The 19,584-nt window shown below is 33.8% G+C and overlaps 1 protein-coding gene across 8 annotated transcripts in view; it reads right to left on the bottom strand.

The window, feature by feature from the left end:
- Positions 1-19,584, bottom strand: part of PAM (peptidylglycine alpha-amidating monooxygenase) — a 142,870-nt gene that overhangs the window by 22,490 nt on the left and 100,796 nt on the right. For 5 of the 8 annotated variants that reach the window (XM_038171371.2, XM_038171372.2, XM_072031535.1 and 2 more), the window contains 2 exons: positions 16,712-16,899; positions 15,436-15,504 (listed from right to left, as the gene is read on the bottom strand). In XM_038171371.2, the coding sequence (XP_038027299.1) occupies positions 15,436-15,504; positions 16,712-16,899 (257 nt within the window). Of the gene's footprint in view, positions 1-3,101; positions 3,408-15,435; positions 15,505-16,711; positions 16,900-19,584 lie in introns of all 8 variants that reach the window. The other 3 variants (XM_038171367.2, XM_072031532.1, XM_072031531.1) reach the window with 1 other exon arrangement.

Here is a 19,584-nt window from a genome sequence, read left to right as displayed (position 1 = left end):
TTTTAGGTGAAAAAAAAGTTCCAAACTAAGAGAGGATAAAAATAAAATTAAACATATTCATAAAAACCACAGTACTTTGATACTGTTGAGTTGGTAGCAGCAGGTGCAATACCAGGTATGTTCACCTGTACCAGGACATCAGGATTTTGTAAGCAATAAAAGGACAGAAACCCAGTGTCTGCTTCATCAGTTGCTCAAAGTTAGCCTGCATGAAACTTACATACATTTAATATTTCAGTGCCCCATGGTCTTTGAGACTTTTCCCAAAGAGATAGAAAAACTAAAGTCTCAATACAGAAAGCCTATATTTTGTCCTTTGTAAAATTCAGTTTCCAAAAAGGCATGCAGAATACGAAATTTTTATAGTTACTTTTAAAGGACAAAAATATTTCCCATAGATGAAAACATTAAAATCATAGAGTCATTTAAATTGGAAACATCCTTCAGAATGAAGTCCAAACATCAAACAGTGTAATACAGTCTAATTACAAGAACTCCAGCTACACAACCTTTGGATTTTCTCACAGTTTTTCAGAATTGGTTTACTGTTATTTTTTCTTGTTCATGTACAGGTTTCATACTGAAAGTCCTTCCATGAAGGGAATTAACTTTTTACATAAGCTTACTTACTAAATGTATGTATCATACATATATTCATATATCTAAGACTGGTTGTTAATTCCCTGCAGAACTAAGTAGTCCATAGACCTGTTATATACGAAACTAAACATAATTACATTTCGCTATTAAAACAAATTAAAGTTACTTTTTCAAGTATATAGATACACAATCATTGCTTTTGTTGTAAATGAGATTTCTAAACTAAAAGATCAGATCTTCTATACTGTAATTTAGAGTAATTCATTTGGTTCAATAAAATTCTTAAGAATTAAATAGCATTAAAACACGCAAGTCAGATTTTAATCTCCCTACAAGTGAAAGTCTAAAGCCCTTATTTATTAGTAAAATTGCAACTTACTGTCCGTAAATCCCTAGCAGCTATTTTTTGTTCTTATCTACAAGTTTTATTCATGTTACATTTACTCCCTGCCATCAGAGTAGTCATTTATATTTTGACAAATGTAAATAAGCACTGTAAAAGGAGTTTTAAAACTTGGAAAATTATACTTCTTGCTGTAATTAGAAGGTGTAATTGGACCAGTTGCAGTGATGTTGAACAACTTGCTTGACTAGTGTTCACTCACAGGGTGGTAATATAACAGCAGTACAGAAAGGTTATAAGTAGTATAAAGTTATACACATAATATTTATAACGATCTTAATTCGTATTGTTTGCTTGCTATTTCAGGTCTGTTACATGTTAGAAAAATGAGGATTTCTAAGACTAAAAATGTTAAACTTTTGGAATTTTATGAAGGGTACAATTTTTTTTTTTTTAAATTAAATCAAGACAACATAAAACCACTTCACATTCCACTCTTTCCTCCTTTAAATGAAAATCTGTTAGAGAAGCAGGTTTGTATTCTTCTAAGTCCCAAAACAGAATTTAAACATATGCTTGAAGATTTTTTGCAATAAAAGTTCTTTTGCCAAAAGATGGCGCTGATAGCTTCTGAAGTTCAGAACTTCTGTAGTTAGTATCAGAAACATTGGACAAGAATGCTAAGATCATTTCAATTTTGCTTTTTGCTGTATCTCAGTCCTGAGTCATTTCAAAGTCCATTTATTAGCACTCCACCAACAAATTCCCCCACCAGATGAATATATAACTACTAAAGTAGCAGAGCAAACAATTTCTACAGTCAGAATTCATGCCATATGGTGTTGCAACTTAGGTATTTATTCAGTTCACTGACACTCCCTCTTCTGAATCAGTTAAAACAAAGAATTTTCTTAGCTTTTTTCCTCTCTACACATCACATATGATTATTTTGAGGTTAACAAACTTTTTTTTTTTTTTTTTCCCAGAAACATACACACATTACTCTTCCAATCATTTAATTCCAGCATTGCCTATGGAATTTTTTATGATTATCACTTGTCAAGGCACATGATAACATCGCGCCTGTTTTTTTTGCTTCTATGCCAATACTTTGATAGGTTCTCATTTAACCAACTAAAACAATACAACGTTGGAAAGTCCTCATTTTTGGCCTTCTGTTAAATACAATCCCAGAATTAAACTGAATTTGAATACTGCAACAGAATCTCATGTAAACAGAGATACTACATATTCACATTTTGAACAGAAATAAAAATCAAATGGATGACATATGATGTGTATTTGTATACAACAGTACTTGGAAACATCAAGCTGGTTGGTTGCAACATAAAAGCAAGCATGTGTTGCTACAGCTTATGCATACAGATGACTTGCATGCATACGTATTTTTTTTTATGAGATACTTATCACATACTGTATTATCTGGCTTTCCACATTAGCAAGACTAAGCACAATCAATATCACACAGACGAAAATGCAAGTAAAACAAACACAACACTTCCACGGTTTCTGCTGTCATAGAAACCTGAAGGGAATGAATTATAATCCTAGTATAATAAAACAGCCAGCCCAAGAATATTAGGATAGCCAAAGCCAATTTTAAATGAATATGCACAATGTTTTTCTTCTGAAGAATTTTTCATGACTCTTCTGAATAAGAGAAAAACAGCCCATAGGATTACAGCAATAAACCTCATAAAATCTTGTGTCTGACAAACCAAGGTAAATCAGAAAGCTCATAAAATACATAGGTTATCCCAGTGATCATTTCACAATCATTAATCGTATTAAAAAAGTCCATGGTCCCTGACTTTTATATTCTCTTGTGTTTAGCTTGTTTTATAATTGATATGTTTTATAATTGATACCAAATAATTAAGTACAAGTCTTGAGAGTGGAAAAAATACTCTATATTCCAAACAGTACTGGCATTCTGCTATTGGTATACATTCTTTCTTCACATAGAGAAAAGAAGCCACTGAAACAGCTACAAAAGAAAGGCAGAATATTTCCATAATTAGAAAAGCTGTTATGTAAAATACTTCCAAGCATCAATTGATATTCCCTTCAGATTTTGCTAATGTGGATCACAGCTCTTACATTGCATTTCACTGCATAAAATTAACCCCTAACCCACCTCCTGTATGTTCTTTATCCCAGCTTCCCTCATCATGCTTAGGATGTTGTAAAGAGAAATGTCTGCTTTCTGGTGGCCTCAAAGTAGACTCTAATCTGTGAAATTTGTGAATTCTGTCTCTTACAAGAATAGCATTGTCCCTCTCATCATGATTTGTGATTTCTCTGGCAAGGTCCTTCTTTTGGACTACATTAGCAATCTCAGCTACAAGATCTGTTTCTGCCTTTTCTGTAGGGTTTTGCTTATGCACATGAGCAACATCTTCCCTTTCTCCTAGCAGCTTGGAAAGGAGTGAATAGAAATCACCTGTATAGAAAAGAGAAAAGATAAGAGGAAAGGAAGGAAAACAAAAACAAAAAAAAACACAAAACAATTATAACAGATCAAATTGTTTTAGAAAACTTCAGCAAAGCACATGTAACATAACTAGTCAAACAATCGTCAGTCATAGCATTAGAGTGAACTGTGTCTCAGGAATTGAATGAGCCAAGTCTGTGGTATAAAAAGATAATGTCAAATCATTATCATCTTCATTTACATAGAAGAGTCCACTTTTACCTGACGTTTTGCCATCAAAAAATCATTACCTCTGTGCAGATGTTCTTGAGGAAGAAAAAAAAAGGGTGAGCATAATTTTAGAAAATAATATTTATGACACAATTATCCAGATTTGCCAGGTTACTGCTGCATTATTCTATTTTTATATAATAGAGATGCAAAAACTCCACAGTTTTATCAATTTACTCACTCATAAAGACAATCATATACATAGATGCATGTCAAACTATATTCCTTTGAAATCTGTCATCAAATAAGGAGCTTAGGCTGAAAGAAAACAAACCTTTACAGATCTTATACAGCATACTGCTGAAAGAAGATTGCCTAGTGAAACTCTGAGTGGTCCACTACATTTTTGATGCACTAATTTGGTCTGGGTTCTGCCCCTCCTCTCCCCACAAACAGTAACAGCCATCAGCCATGATATCAGCTGGCAATGCAGGGAACAGTATTTTGTCAAGTTGCTTAACATGGTCATCACTATAGATTTCTTAGAAACTAAACATTTCAGTAAATTCCAGAACAATAGCTAAAAGGATACAACCTGAAATTAAGCATGCAAATGCAATAATACAACTTGCCTCACAAAATATACAAGTCATCTGAGCTGTTTTTGAAGTCCATTCTCAATTCTTTTTTGCAGGATTCAATAAAGTGGTGACATGACATGCCTGCTAACCAGCAGGTTAACAGTATACACCCTACTAACAGCAGGTACCCAACTTGTTTGAATTTACCAACCAAGTATCTTGGCTGTCTGAAACTATTACAAACTGCAGTTACACCATTGGAGTAGAAAGAGTCATTCAACTCACATTTAGATTAAATTCAAATAAACGTACTTCTATTTCATTTTAAGTACAAATCACTCATTATTAAAAATCTGTATTATCTTATACCGATTTCAGGGTATATTAAGCACTATTTAGACAAGCAAACTATAAGTAATAAAATTTTCATGCAAAAAAATCACACAGAATCAGAAACTATGATCTGCAGCCCAGAAATGTGGTAAAACCACCACAAAATGTTGTCTTTTGGAAATGTCCTTAAGGGGATCTGTCATGTTTATAAACAGTTTGAGTAGCCTTTTATTCCTTGCCCATGCAAATGGAATATTCCAGGTGAAAATGTCTGTCAGAAAATAATTATTGAAGTAACAGGGCCAATTTTAATGAAATTAAATGACCAAAGCAAGTTAGGTAAGAGAAAAGAAATGTTAAGCTATATATAAAAAAAAGGCAACATTTGCTTCAAATATAATTATGAAGCTAGTATGCCTCAAAACCCTCATACCATCATTCAGCTAGTTCAACAACTGATTGAACTAGTTCAAGAAGTGTGACATAATAGAAGCTTTGGATACAAAACATACATATTCTGATAAAGCTTTATAACTCTGTTAATCAAGTTTTATAGTCACCAAAAGCATCCGGGAATTGGTGCTGATGTAGGAACACCTTTGGAATTTTTACTTAAGGAACAACTTTTGGTATTAAAATAGTTTTCATTGTCTTTAACTATTTTTTTTAGCACCATTTTAGAAATAAAACAAAATTTGTAAGTACAAGAGTTTTTGGTTTTATCCATGGATTGAGATCCGCAGATAAGAAAACTTTTTTTATATGCAGTCATTTCTAAAGGTGAGGTTTGAATGGTAAAAGCAGTGTTCGTAATGTAACTATGACATGTCTCCCCACAGCAAGCAAGCCTGGTGTGTTTTAAACTTCAGACCTTTTTAAGGCACCTTTAGTGCTCTTTGACCAGTTCACTCTTTCCTAGTTCCATATCAACAGTCAATTCAACAGATTAATTTGCTTGTAATTCTTTGTCACAATGAGAACATGTGACAGTTTGTATATAGGTTTCAGCTTCCTAACTCATAATTCATATGCTCATTCATTTTAAACAAGTTTTCCAGCTTCTTGCTTCTGACAAAGACACCGCATTCTATGTCTGATGTGTACTGTTTGACTTAGAACTATTAATTCACCCTCTAAAACTTATAGCACTTGCTGTTTTTTCTTTCTTAAAAAAAAAAGAAAAAAAGAAAAAAAAAAAAAGAAAAAAAAAAAGAAAAAAGAAAAAAGCTTTAGTTTACAAAAAAGTTTCAGTTTACCTGTCTAAAACTAGCTTTAATTACTACAAAGAATGCTGTGAAATAGGACTCAGTGGATTACGAGAACTAAGAAGAAAAGAGGAATCTAACTTAGAAACAACAAAAGCCAAGGGAAAACTGTCAGAACAAGGTGCTTTCAGGGAGAATTCCTGTGGACTTCTCAGGAACTACTAATCAGTGACTCAACTTCAAACAGGTTGATCAGATTTAGTTTACTCCCAGGACCAATCATAAGAGATGTTAGGTATTTTCAAGCACTTTTAAAGTACTGGTGTACTAAGTAAGGGAGGTTGGACAGGTCACTATCAGTGGCTGTAGATCAGGTATTTTCCAAATTTCCTGAAAGGCTTTCAGTAAGGAGCAGGGTTGTAACCACAATAGATACGAATATTCAAGAACTGCCTGCAAATATGGAAAAGGGCATGACTCACAGAGTGAAGGTGGTGTGAAGTGCAGCTGCTCTGAAACTGTGAACTTTAGCCTAAGTAAATGTGTTTCTTTGACAAAATAAATACAAAATCCCTATACCTAAAGTTCCAAAAGACATCCATGAGACTTACAATATATTTGCCCACCATCTCTATATGCTTGGCACAAACAGCAGGCTGAAGTCTTCTGTCAGTTTCTTGGCAACTTTACACTGCTCACAGTATTTACAAAGCAGAAAAGATGTGTGTAGATACCAAAGATTCCTAATTACTCAATGTAACCAACCGATTCCTGAACTCCACATATTTGAATTCCAGTCCCATATTATCTGGAACCAGGCTTTCTCAGCTTTGGTTATGAACCACAGGCAGACTCCAATAAACTTGTGAGCAGCATCATTTTAAGAAGTTATTCAGAATCCACTACAGATAACTTACAAAGAGTAGACTCATGTTGTCTCTGATTAACTGTTGGCTCTCTGCAAAATCATATCCAGCAAATGTCAAAGCAAGCTCATGCTGCAGCTTTACAACATGTTTTGTAATAGCTGGAACAGCTAAAGGATGCTGCTTACCTGAAGATATTCAGTGTGAAAGGCACACCAGCAAGATGTACTGTGTTACTTGTTTGGTTTTGTTTGAGATGAGACAACCTGACCTTTAGAATGACTTGAAGACAACACGGTTGAATGAATCACTTGCTTTTGTTGAAATAACTGAAATCTAGCATGAATAATTTATTTTCTTCCAGTACTCAGTCCAGTCTCAGAGATGCTGGCTGATTAGGTGAGTTTCAGAGAGGATACTTACATGTACTTAAGCTATCAGGACACTTCCCTCTATGTAATACAGTATAAGACGATTGGCTACAAATAGCTGGAGTTAATTCTGTTCTGGAGGAACCAAAGTTGTTAAGACCAACAACTCCAACATTAAAAAACACAAAAGTGCTGTTAGTTAGTTTAACCTTAAGTTCTATGGCACTCCCATGCTAGTCAAATTATTTTACAGAACCTGACTTGACCTTGGTGTAGAGCTGGATTAGTTAAAGACAATACAACGGTTTAGTATGTTGACCACAATGGTCTGGGTAGAATCCTGAAAGAGTTGAACTGCCCATGAATAAAATCAGACTTCTTTTTTTCACCTCTATGTTGTAATCTTCCAAACTTTCAGAGAACAGTCTCTGTCCATGGTTCTTAAGTTTCACACCATCATGCAGTTGCAAGTACCAACTTATTGTCTGTAGGAAGTATCTGGCCATGGTGCTGCAAGATCAAGCTAAGAGATGGGTAGAAAATTCAACCTTTCAAACACCAAGACTTTTGGCAGAATGATATCTTGCCAGGACAGAATTGAAAGAATTGAGAGCAAAAGCCTATCTATGGCTTATCTATGTAGACAACATAGTGCTACTGCAAAGTTGATTTGTGTGATGCTGCAGTTAGTTTTAACTGAAGAGTGAACACTTGCATTGAAAGTCACCTCTTTTTGAACATGTCTGATCTGATATAGAATCAGTATGACGGTCCTTTTAAACTCCAGTGTTTCAGCCTATTATGACTGCAATAAGAGACAAAACTTCATGGTTAGCTTTGGTTTTCGAAATTATATCTGAATAAAATCCAGTGTATTCTGAAAATACATCTCTGTCTTATCAGAAAATGTTTCTTTTTAGCCTGTTGGTCTGGCAAAAATAGTGACTGATTTTTATTTTTTTTATTTTTTTATTTTTATTTTTTAATTTTTTGGAAAGTCATGAAATCAGGGTCCAAATGGTATGAACTCCAACTAAGACATAGCCTCATCGTAAATTTCAGCCTAATAATACCTAAGTGCTATATCAATAGTTGTATCAGAGAAATGCACCCTTTAGATGAGTAACTATCCTATCAATGAAGAAATCAAAATCTGTCTGTCAATATCACCTTCATGACTGTGTCCTCATGACCGAATGCCTTCCAAATATTTATCAGTATTTGTTAAAGCAAAAGTTCCATTTTCTGTATCTGTTTAACCATGCCTTCTTTGGCTTCCACATGAAGCTAGTGAGTGTGTTTGAACAGACATACATGAGATAACACTGCCGGTAGAAAAGAGAGAAGAAAAGCAGAGAAAGAGAGTGCAGAAGTGTGCAAAATCCAATGTCTGTTTATTTATAGGAAGTGATATTAGACACAGTTTGACGTAACGATCCAAATCAATTTTCAAAATGTTTTCTAGTCTAATATTTTTCACAAGTCCTACCATTCTGATTTAATCTGCTGTTTTGATGAAAGCACTGGAAAGATTCCTCAGAACTAAAAACTATTAAATAAGAGTGTTTCTTTATGAAGGAATATGAAGGGGCGGAGGACAGAGGTATAGCTAAGGAGGAAATGAAAACTGTTAAGTTACTCTAAAGGTTGTTGGTCCCCATCACTGTGCCCTAGGTGATGTACACTTAAAGCACAAACTGACATGTTTGAAGAAATGGAATTGCCTCTGTTCTCAAGCCATTTTAAAGCAGATTAGAGAAGAAAAATGGTGGAAGCAAAGGTTGCAAAATAGTATCATTAGCTTTGGTTGACAGTAACACAATTTTCTGTTTTGTTCTATGTCTGCATGTTCCTAAGAAGGGCTTCTGCTACTATTCCAATGTAAATCTGGCTTCCTTTGTTTTTAATTCAACCACCAAAATATTTTAATATACAGATTATAAAGTCACTAGGTCGAAGGATTTTGTAACTGGCAAAGACAGAGATAAGTGTTAGAGAAAACATAAAAGAACTTCCACTAAGTGTAAGTTTGACTCTTTGGTAGAGATGGGGGTTTCTTCCCCAGCAAGTTGGAACTTGACATTCAAACCCCAAGCTGGTCACAATTTATTCTCCAGACAAAACAGTACTTCCTCAACTTCATGAGCGTATCAACATAGCAAAGAAAACTTCTGCCTGTTATTACCAAGACATATATACTTATATATTACGGATACCTAAGTATCCTTGTTATTTGGTCATTTTTATTTAAGATCTATCATCATCATTCTTCAAGACATGCAAATTGTAAGAAAGAAACATTTTGCACAGAATAAAAAAAAATAATATTCTGTTTAATGAGTTTTATATTTGTGCTACAGTTTTATTTGAACAACTATGAAAACAGCTCAGAATTCTCTGAACCCTTCCTAGACTAACACAATGCCTATTTTCAATTCTTCAGACACGTTAATGATATTATAACCAGGTTTTGCAGCTGTTCAGTGTTAAATAAATATATATTTTTTGGCATTACAGAATATACCTAAGTGAAGCCCCTCTGTAATTCAAGAACTTAAACCATGTGTCAAACAGTCAAGACTGAAACACACAATTTAAAATAGTTTCTTTTCATGCTTGTTATATTCTACTGCTTAGGTAGCCAACCCATACCAATTGCCATGTTTTACTTAGATCTAATGCTCCCTTTTCTACTGTGATGAACATGTTTTTGCAAAGATTATGAATAATCCTATTCTAACCTAATTTGAGCCTCATCTTTTATTTACAGCTTCCAGCAGGATCTTTTAGTGCTAAAACAACAAACAGATTTTTAATCTTTGTAATTCTACTTCTCTAACTGTAAATATTACTCTTAGTACTTCTTAGTAGCATTGTCTTCCAAGCTTTAATGCAGACACTTTTATTGCTGCACCCTATTTAAGGAAACTCATCTAATCTCTGTGCACCAAAGAAACATTCCAGGGCTAAAATATGTGGAATTTCTCTAATACTTGGCCTTAATCTAAAACATATCCATTCTATTCCAGCCCACATCAATACTGGAAAATAAATGTCTTCTCTTTCAAACCTCATATTTTCTCCGTCAACCTCAAGAATTTTAGCCATCTACCATACTGATCTCCTCCCTTTTCTTAAGAACAGCACACAAGCTAGAAAAAGTAAACTTTTAAGGTAAACTATGACAACTTTATTTTAGAAAGGAATGTAACTTATGAGTACATGTGTTGGCATAAACATACATCAGGTCTCACAGTTTGACACTATCATTACATAATATCACAGAAACATGCTACTTCATGACTTGAAAAAATCAAGGATCTGCTTGCATGCTGATTCTGCTTTGTTTCTCCTTTCACCCCACCTCTGCTTGGAAATCATAGACATTTCCTCCCTTTTTCATTCTTATAAGAAGGAAACAAAACAGAGATAAGACAGAAAGAGGAAAACTGTAAGCTCTCGTTTCACTTAAATCATTAATTTCTATCCCAGGTATTAAGAGACTTGTTTAGTATATTTTTTTGTATAAAATTTCATAGAGATGTACAGAAGAATACTACACAGTAAACAGAAGTAAACAGAAGAATACTACACAGTAAACAGACATTTCAGCTTCTCAATTCACAGATTCTGCTACAACCTAGCAAAGTATTTCTAGCAGTGTCACAAAAATGTTGGGGAAAAATATTCATCCATGTGTGGATGTGCACACATGCATGTGCAATTAGAGCTTATAACAACTGAAAATGATTTAAAGATCAGGTAGGCATCCAACAGGTAATAAATACCAGAATTATATGTAACCTTAATTCATCTCCCATTTTGTATGGATTATGATGTCACTTTTTCCTACTTGGATGCATACTATTTTTCCAAAGAATTGCTGTTATACAACCAATGGGCAGTCCCTATTCACTATATTTAACCTCATCCAAAGAATACTCCAAGCACCCCTGAAAAAATTTTTAACTGAACAGATAGACTTCTCCTTAACATTTCTGTTAAAAAATAAATAGAAACTTTTATGAAACACACTAAATTACTTCATTACCATAGCCTGTCCCATAAAATTAGGATCCATAATTACTACTATTTTGCTAGAGATTCCAGCCAGAATTGCCATTTAGTGTCCATTAATTTTGGGTGTTCACCTAGAAACGTCTCAAAAACCAATTTTACAGGATACTTAACATTGTATTTCACATCATATATTCAAACCATAACTACACTGAGTTTCAGCAGGAGCTGTCTATATGAAAGAGAGATTCAGTTGTTTGCTTCTGTACAACCGATCTTACCACCAGGTCTGCAACCATGATCACAGACTTGAAGCTCTCCTTTATAAAAACTAAAATCTTTTTTTTTTTTGTTTGTTTGTTTTTGACATCATTTTAAATATTAGTTTAAATGTAGGAGGTTTTAATAGGATTTCAGTTAACACATTCAACCGTGCAAAGGGGATAGTCTGGCTGGGACATTCAAAAAGAGATTTTGAATTCTCTTGTATTGAACTTCACCATTCAAGCTCCCGGAATAGCCTGTGTTCATAGTAATCATGAAATAATGGGGGATGAGAAAAAAAATATCTAAATGTATTGCCAATACAATTCACCAATTCTGAAGGCAAATGAATGACTTCCATGACTTCCACTTCAGATTCCAACACAACAGGCAAAATGATAAGAGCTATTTTTAGTACTAATTTCTGAATTCCCTAAGCCAGACACAATAAAAACATGTAGATTTTTATTTTTTACAGTATCACAGTAAACATTAATATAATAAGAAATAAGATGAAAACCGCTTCTTTTTTGTTAGCTGTACATGTGCAAGTAACACATACATGTGTATGCAACAAACCCTTCTGAAACAAAAAATCAACTTTGAATTTTGTTTTATAGGCTGCAAATGAATTTTCAGTTCAAGCCAGCCTTGAAATATACAAACTGTTTATGCATAATTATATTGGCTTTACTAGAAAAAATATTTGCCTTTTCTGCTTCAAAGGAAAGTTTATTACCACATCTAGTGCATACAAAGTGCGCTATCAAATCATGAGCCACAAGCCAACAGTTTAAATAATGCACATTTGATTTACCATCACCTGTATATTCCCTCTTGTTATTGAGAAACAACTCCTGCTGTTGTGTCTACACAGCTTTCAGGTATAGCAGCAACTGACTGTCTTGATAGTAAGGCAGCTTTACTGCTTGCATATCAAAACAAACCTACGCTGCATTATACCATACCACAGTCTATGGCAGGGATAATGTTGAGCAAACAATGAAAAACATTTAAGCCTTTTTTCTACAAGGAAAGATGAAACATCTAAAGATGTGGGAAATATTATGAAAAGATAATAGTTTTTTCAGTACTGTATCCGTTGAATCTAATTTAATTAAACTTCTCTTGATGAAAAAAATGTGCTGGAGAGTTAGTGCTTCAGCAGGAACAGAAAACACTGTTTGTATATGCACAAGTGTTTAAATCAACTGCATTTCCTGCAATAAGTAACTTTTTATGAACAGTTTATCCTCACTAGGCAATGGCACTGTTGCTTCAGAAACAATATAATGAGGTCAGCTTCATTAATGTAAGTTCATTTTAATTTTGACATCAGAAGGATTTAGCTTTGTCTTCATGCTGAGTGATGATTCACTGTGTGATGAATACTACTTATTTCAGTATATTTATAGCATTTCTTAACATGCTTCTCATTGAAGATGTTGGAATCAAGAATTTATAGTAAAAGCAATGGTAACTCCAGGAGGTATCAGTAATATAAATCAGCTACATGTAGAAGTAAATCTGTTAAAACTATGTCCAGGTAATCATGTAAATTATTAGCAAGCTGGTATTATTAAACAGCATACATTTATTCTTTTTCCCTTTTGAGGCAAACACTTAAATTTAATACTAGCCACACCAAAATTTGTCCCCATCATCATCATGTATCTATCTCCCTGGATTTGCTAATATCTCCAGGGCAATGTAATTACTATTTGAATTTTAGTGAAGTAACAATGTTTATTTCAATTACCTGAAAATAAGAAGAGTAAAATGAAGTTGCTCCAGCATGAATGATGAAAGAAAAAAGTAAAATGCAAGGGTAAAACACAGTTGTGGAAAAATCACTGAAGTATTATCTTCAGAGTGAGCGAAAGGCTGAATTTAATAAGCAACAGCTCATCAGCAATAGAACGAATCAAAACCTAACTCTTGGCAGATCTGTATCTTGAAGATAAGTTTATCATACAGAGTATTTCACATCACACCATAAATAAATAAAAAAAAGCTATACACTTTACCTCGGTATTTATTTGCTTCTGTGTGGGTTGGGGATTCACCACCCCACGCTGTGCTGTAGAACTTTCATTCTGTCACCTATAAGGCTTTGTTCCAATTTGGTTGATACTGGCTAACTCACTAAGGTTATTGCAGAAGATAGACAAGACCAATTTCAGGTCATGATTTTCCCAGTGTGTTTTACCAAACAATCATGTAGACCCAGAAAGCACTTCTAAAAAAAGCCTTACAACTTCCTCTCTTTGCAGGCAAAAATAAAACCAAAGTCTTTTAATTATTGCTTTTGCTTTTTTTTTTTTGGCTTACATACATATAATTTAACTGAAGTTTCGGGTACCTCAATGCAAAATTGAAGCCAGGGTCCTGTAAATGACCGAAGAATTTATCTTAAGCTAACAGCTAAGAACATGAAACAAAATTTGCTCATTGCAACTACTGTGTTTTGATATTTCACATCACGAACCTACCTAACTTCAAACGGACAGCGCAATGAAGTCTGTTTCCATAGAAACGTGTTACATGAGGATGTATACCAACTAGTGGTCTAAGCAAACAAAACTGCACTACAGAAATGTTGCTTTGAAACACATCTCAAACACAACTGAAAAGTATTTTAGAAAGAGCATCTTGTTTCAAACATCTTGTTTCAAACATTAATGAATTCAATAAAGCATATGGGTAACATCCTCAACCAAGGCTAATACACTTTCTAGTAACATAAGGGTGAAGCTGCTTATCAGCATAAACTTTCATATATATATTTGTAAGCAGCTAGCTCATACTGGTCTGGAATAAGCTTAAGAAGCAAATATTTTTTGAGTTGTATTTATATGTAAAAAAAAATCTGTTTTAAATTTTTTAAGGTAAGTTTCAAATTTGCAATTGTAAATATTGCCTATAGTAATTTACAGTACCTTATGTAAAGATGCTCTTACACTCCAGAAGCTAGTTTTTAATGTAACTGTAACTTAATTATTTGAGTTAACTTCACAAAATAGCAGTGCGTATAGAAAGCTTAACCCCTTTGGGAGATGTTAGTAAATTTCCTTCCACCTTTAATGAAAACAAAGATTAGCAAGTGCACAGATTAACATCTCCCAAATATTCAGACTATTTCCTTAATACCACAAGAGTACAGCTAATACTGAGTACATTTAAAAAAAATAAAATTGTATTTGATATATATTTTATGAATTCATTCTTCCTTAGCAGTCCAGTTTCATCATAGGCACCTGACTTTAATTTTACATTTTATACTAGATTCATAGAATCACTACAGTTGGAAAAGACCTCCAAGATCTTCTGGTCCAACCATCCCCCTACCACCAACACCTACTAACAATACTAAACTTAAGGCCCATTCAGCATGAAAATGGGTGAGAATAGTCAACATACACAGAAGCTTATCCAAAGTCCTACAAGCCTCAGCAATGTTCAATTAAAAGAGAATGAAAGTATACCTGAAAAGGATTTCTCCTCCTGAAAAAAAAAAAACTCCTGATACTAACCTAGTGTCAGATAACATACTATCCACAAGAACTTCAACGTACAGCCATATTTTAATAACTCTGAAACCTAAGTAACAATCAGCATATTTCTAGACACATTAGTCATGCTTTTTGCTACAACTAAATATTGTACACATCCATGCATGAGTTGTTATGCGTATATGAAGACATACATATTTCGTGAGAAAGATTTAGTATTAAACACTAATAGCACTCAATCCACAGCACGTACTACCAATATTGAAGCGTAGTAACATACATATGCACAGTAATACAAACCAAGGAATAGGAGGAGAGCTAATAGCACATTACATAAATCACCACATTAAAGAGTGAATGAATTCTCTTTCTATTGGACTGCTACAACTTCTTCGTGTCCATTCTCCAGGATTGCATTTACAGATAAATTACAACCTTCTTTAACAAAGTAAAACAAAATCAGAAAAATCTAATGAGATTATAATGCACTAATAAATTTTACCTACAATGTCTTATATAACTTCCAATATTATTAACTGAATAGAACATTACAAACTGCATCAGCTAAAGGAAAAAAAGATTTAAAACTTCACTGTCATCTACAATCAGGAGATTTAATTTATCACAATTTAACATTAATGAGTTCCTTACTTGAAAACGAAATAAACAAGTACATACCCTGATCCAGAATCTCTCCCTCTTCTCCTTTTGACAGTTGCAAAGAACTTTTATCAGTATCCTTGGTTTCTAAAAAAACGAAATTTAGAATATGCTATTCAATTCTGTATGCTAATGGGACTAAACATCATCTGCTAATGGAAATAGTCCTTCTGAAGCGAGTATGTGTTGTTTTTTTTTCTTCCCCTCCATCATCTATAGTAGGTGCACCAACCAGTGTAGCAGTAAACCAACTAGAATAAATAAATAATATTTTCACAAGTAACAGGATAGAAGTAAGGTTTAGATAGAATTTTAGAACACTACATCCATCTCTCTATCCATCATAATGTAGGCAGACACATTACACAGTTGTAGTAAAAGCTAGGGTATTTATTTATTTTTCTGAAGTTCTTAAATTAAAAACAATATAGGTAACTGATATGAAATTTTGTGCTATGCAAGTTTCATAAAAACTTTGTGAAAGGGTAGCATAAATCTGCTTGATCAATGGGTCAAAGCTTAATTTATATAGCAGTCCCAAGTCAAATGAAGTCAGCAGAAAAAAAAAATAAAAAATTACTCAGTAACTAGGATGAAATACATTCCAACTTTTATGACTTTTAGTGCCTAAGGATTGCCCAACAAAAATGCAACAAATGATTCCAAGAGAACTACAGAATGAGAAATGATCTAGTTCTGTCTGGGCAGTATTTTGCCATAACTAGTTATTAGCTTTCCAAGCGCTTGTTAAAGCATTCTGCCTCTAATATCTGCTGTCCTGCATGGAACTGTACTTTACTACACTGACATATTTGCCATAATTGCTTCTGAATAATACTGCTGTGCCAACATATATGCACAGCAGTGTTTAACAGACATTTGATTCCTTCCATATCAAGGTACTAGGATCTAGAAAACTGGGATCTAGAAATGTTATGCTTCAACTTCACAGGAAATAGAAGCTAAAGCAACTATTAAAAAAATGTTAATGTTAAGTGCTGATATCTACCATAGCAAAGAGGTCAATCTTTGGGGTATATAGCTCAGTTAGCTATAAAAGTATGTAGGAAATTGAAAGATGACAATAGGAGAAAATAGGCAAAAGTCTTAGAGACATTTTTCACCAAAATCAAGAGTAGAATCTCATAATGCTCTATAATAAACAATTTGGATTTTATTCAAAATTGCATTTCTTTTCTATGAAAGTTTATCAAATAAAGCAACGCAGACAAACATATCAGTCAGCAAAAAAAAAAGGCCTAAAATAAAATGGATTGCAAGTTTTGTTTTTCACCTTCATGATGTCCATGAGTCATCTTTAGCATATCAGGCTTGATGGGAATAGGAATATTTGCTTCCTGTGGTATGTTTCTGAACATCTCAGGGTTTGCATTTTGTGTGCAGGTCATATATGAGACAGCATGTTTGGCTTCCATATAGTACATAATGTAAAAATTGCACATTTCATCATTGGCTGTTCCCCTATACAATACAGAAAAGATGCAGCAGTTAGAAGAGGAAAATTAGCTCAATATAGAAGTTATCTAATTCATCTAACATGCTTAACAGAATATTAAAAAAGTTGCAATTAAATGTTCAGAAGTCCCACACTAAAACACTTCATGGCTTCACAGCAGTGAACCAGTATCAGAAGTTTCTCTAGAAGAGAACGAGTCTCATTAGAAACTACCAGCTTGTGCAAGCTCCTCTAGTATCTCAGGAATTCCTGAGAACTAAGTTTTGACTCTAGAGAAAATGGCATCAGTGATTTAAACTGCTCTTCCTTCTCCTCTTTTGTACAGTACACTCTTCATATTCCCCAATGTGTCATCAACTATGTACATGTTCTGATGAAAAAGACAGAACTGTAACATTCATTATAACATATATTTTTGACTACCTGGGGTAAACTTGATTTAGAGTCACTTGATTTAAAATCATTGGAAATAACTTCTATGTTTAATTTCAGCAGCTATCATTTAAGACAGTTGTTTTCCTCCACATTCAAGTACATGCATTCAATAGCCAGTCACAGTGGTTCCAACACAGCAAAACTTGATTACATATTAAGATACCATAAATAACTCTTAAAGAAAATATATCATTGCCATCTTGAGAATAACTCGATCACAAGCTTCTGTATGAAGAAACATGACTAAACAGTAGGCAAAATCTAGTTCTTTGACAGCTGTTATGCATGTACTTGAAACAGAAGAGGCTTTTCTGTATTGCTGCATAATCCTGCCTTCAATAGAAAGTTCAGCTGGTATGAGAAAGAATTTTCTCTGAAAAACTTTACTTTATGCAGCAGACAATACCGGGGCTGTTTGCAACTGTGATCTGTTTCTGTTTATTTATGCCATATGTGCTGACACCTTTTATGGCAGATATAGCCCTGACAATGGAATAAGCTATAACTTAAAAAGAAAGGTTCACAAAATAAAGGGTTTTATGTTAAGACTTTTTAATCAGCTTTCACAATTAACCAGTGAGCCCACACTCATAAAATGACACGGGGGTGGCCTATTAGCTGTTCGCAAAAGACGTCAGTGCTGACTTTTCCAGCAGCATCCTGCAGCATTCATTTATTCACCATAGCAACAATAATGACACCAGCCAGAGGGGGGACAGAAGGAACATGGGAGAAGAGACTGTTTCAAAAGGGGAATTGGTATTTTTCCGTGGATTGAAAATTTACTATCCCTTGGAGACCACAAAAATCAGACTCTGACTTGGCAAGCTCTGCCTAAGCTTTTAGAAAGCATTCACTTCACTGTTGTACTCCAACTATGATGGTCGCTATTACAAAAAGGGAATGTGGAAGTTGCATGAACTCTGGTTCACCTGACACATAACTGTAAAAAATTTTAAATTATAAACCCTGAAATGCATAGACACAGTAAAAAAACAAACAAAAAACACTATCAACAACAGTTTTAGTAAATTCATAGAAAACACAGAGTCCTTCCATTAAATTCTTGAACTACTAAGAAATCCCGTTTTGTGAATGAGTTTAATGAGTAGAAATGCTAATGTACAAATTAAAAAAAAAAATTAAAATCTCATAAGCCACCTTCATATCACAGCCACAGATATCTAGAAGTGTGTCTAGAAGTGTATTCAGATCTTGGTATATGATCAATACACAGTGAAGTGAAACTAAAACAGGATTTATCATCAAAAAGCAAGGTAATACAGTTAAAGAGTCTTAAATACTGAATATGGAACATTTTGCTACAGGCACATGAACCTTCTCTGGGATGGTACAATACTTGTTTATTTTTGAAAATTATAATTTCTGAAATCTATATTGATGAAAATAAAAATGTTTATTTTTGAAAGGGAAAGATACAACTTAACATGGTTTTCCATCCATTAAGAGTTCCATGCAATACACTGAATTACAACTGGATAAAAAATGGTCAGTGGCACTTTCCTCTACAAAGACATGAACCTTACATTGACTGGGCTCCAATTCTTTGAAGTTCTTTAGGCTACCAAATTATATATTACTTGACACAACATCAACTCTAATTTTTACTCTGAAACATCATTATGTTATCTGTTATAAAACTGTAGTGGGTCTTTGCATGGAGTACTTACTGGTTTCTAGAAAAAAAAAATCCTTTGTAAATTAGTAATTATTCTTATAGTTGTTGATCATACTTGACAGAGGATAATTCAATCCTCTGTTATGAAGTTTGAGTTTGAGGAGAAATACAGATAAATGCAACTGTTAAAGAGATGACTCCTGCCTCACCTCTCTACAACGGAGATTTTAAGTCTGTGATCTTGCAATTACCTTGAAAATATACACTGTCAACAGCACAAGCAAAATCAGGTTTCATTTCTAAACCTTTTTTAGTCAGAGATACATACGTATACGCATGCCTCAATACCACATTTGATTTTTCAGACGAGGAGAAGAGAAGGCTAAAAAAGGCTAATGTGAGCAATGGATGTCATGAAATAACAGAGCAAGATAATAGACATGAGCTAGTGTAACTAAATGAAATCATGGAAAAAAAATCTAATGTGCAAAGAAACAGACAACACAGCTATGAAGGGTCTAAATACAAAACAAGAATATCTAATACTCCTTCCTCTTCTACTTACATATAAAGTAAAGACGTGGCCAAAAATGGCAATTTCAATCTTAATTGGATA

This window comes from Anas platyrhynchos, chromosome Z (genome assembly GCF_047663525.1).
Source record: "Anas platyrhynchos isolate ZD024472 breed Pekin duck chromosome Z, IASCAAS_PekinDuck_T2T, whole genome shotgun sequence".
Taxonomy (NCBI): Eukaryota; Metazoa; Chordata; class Aves; order Anseriformes; family Anatidae; genus Anas; species Anas platyrhynchos.
This window is presented reverse-complemented; position numbering and strand designations above follow the sequence as displayed.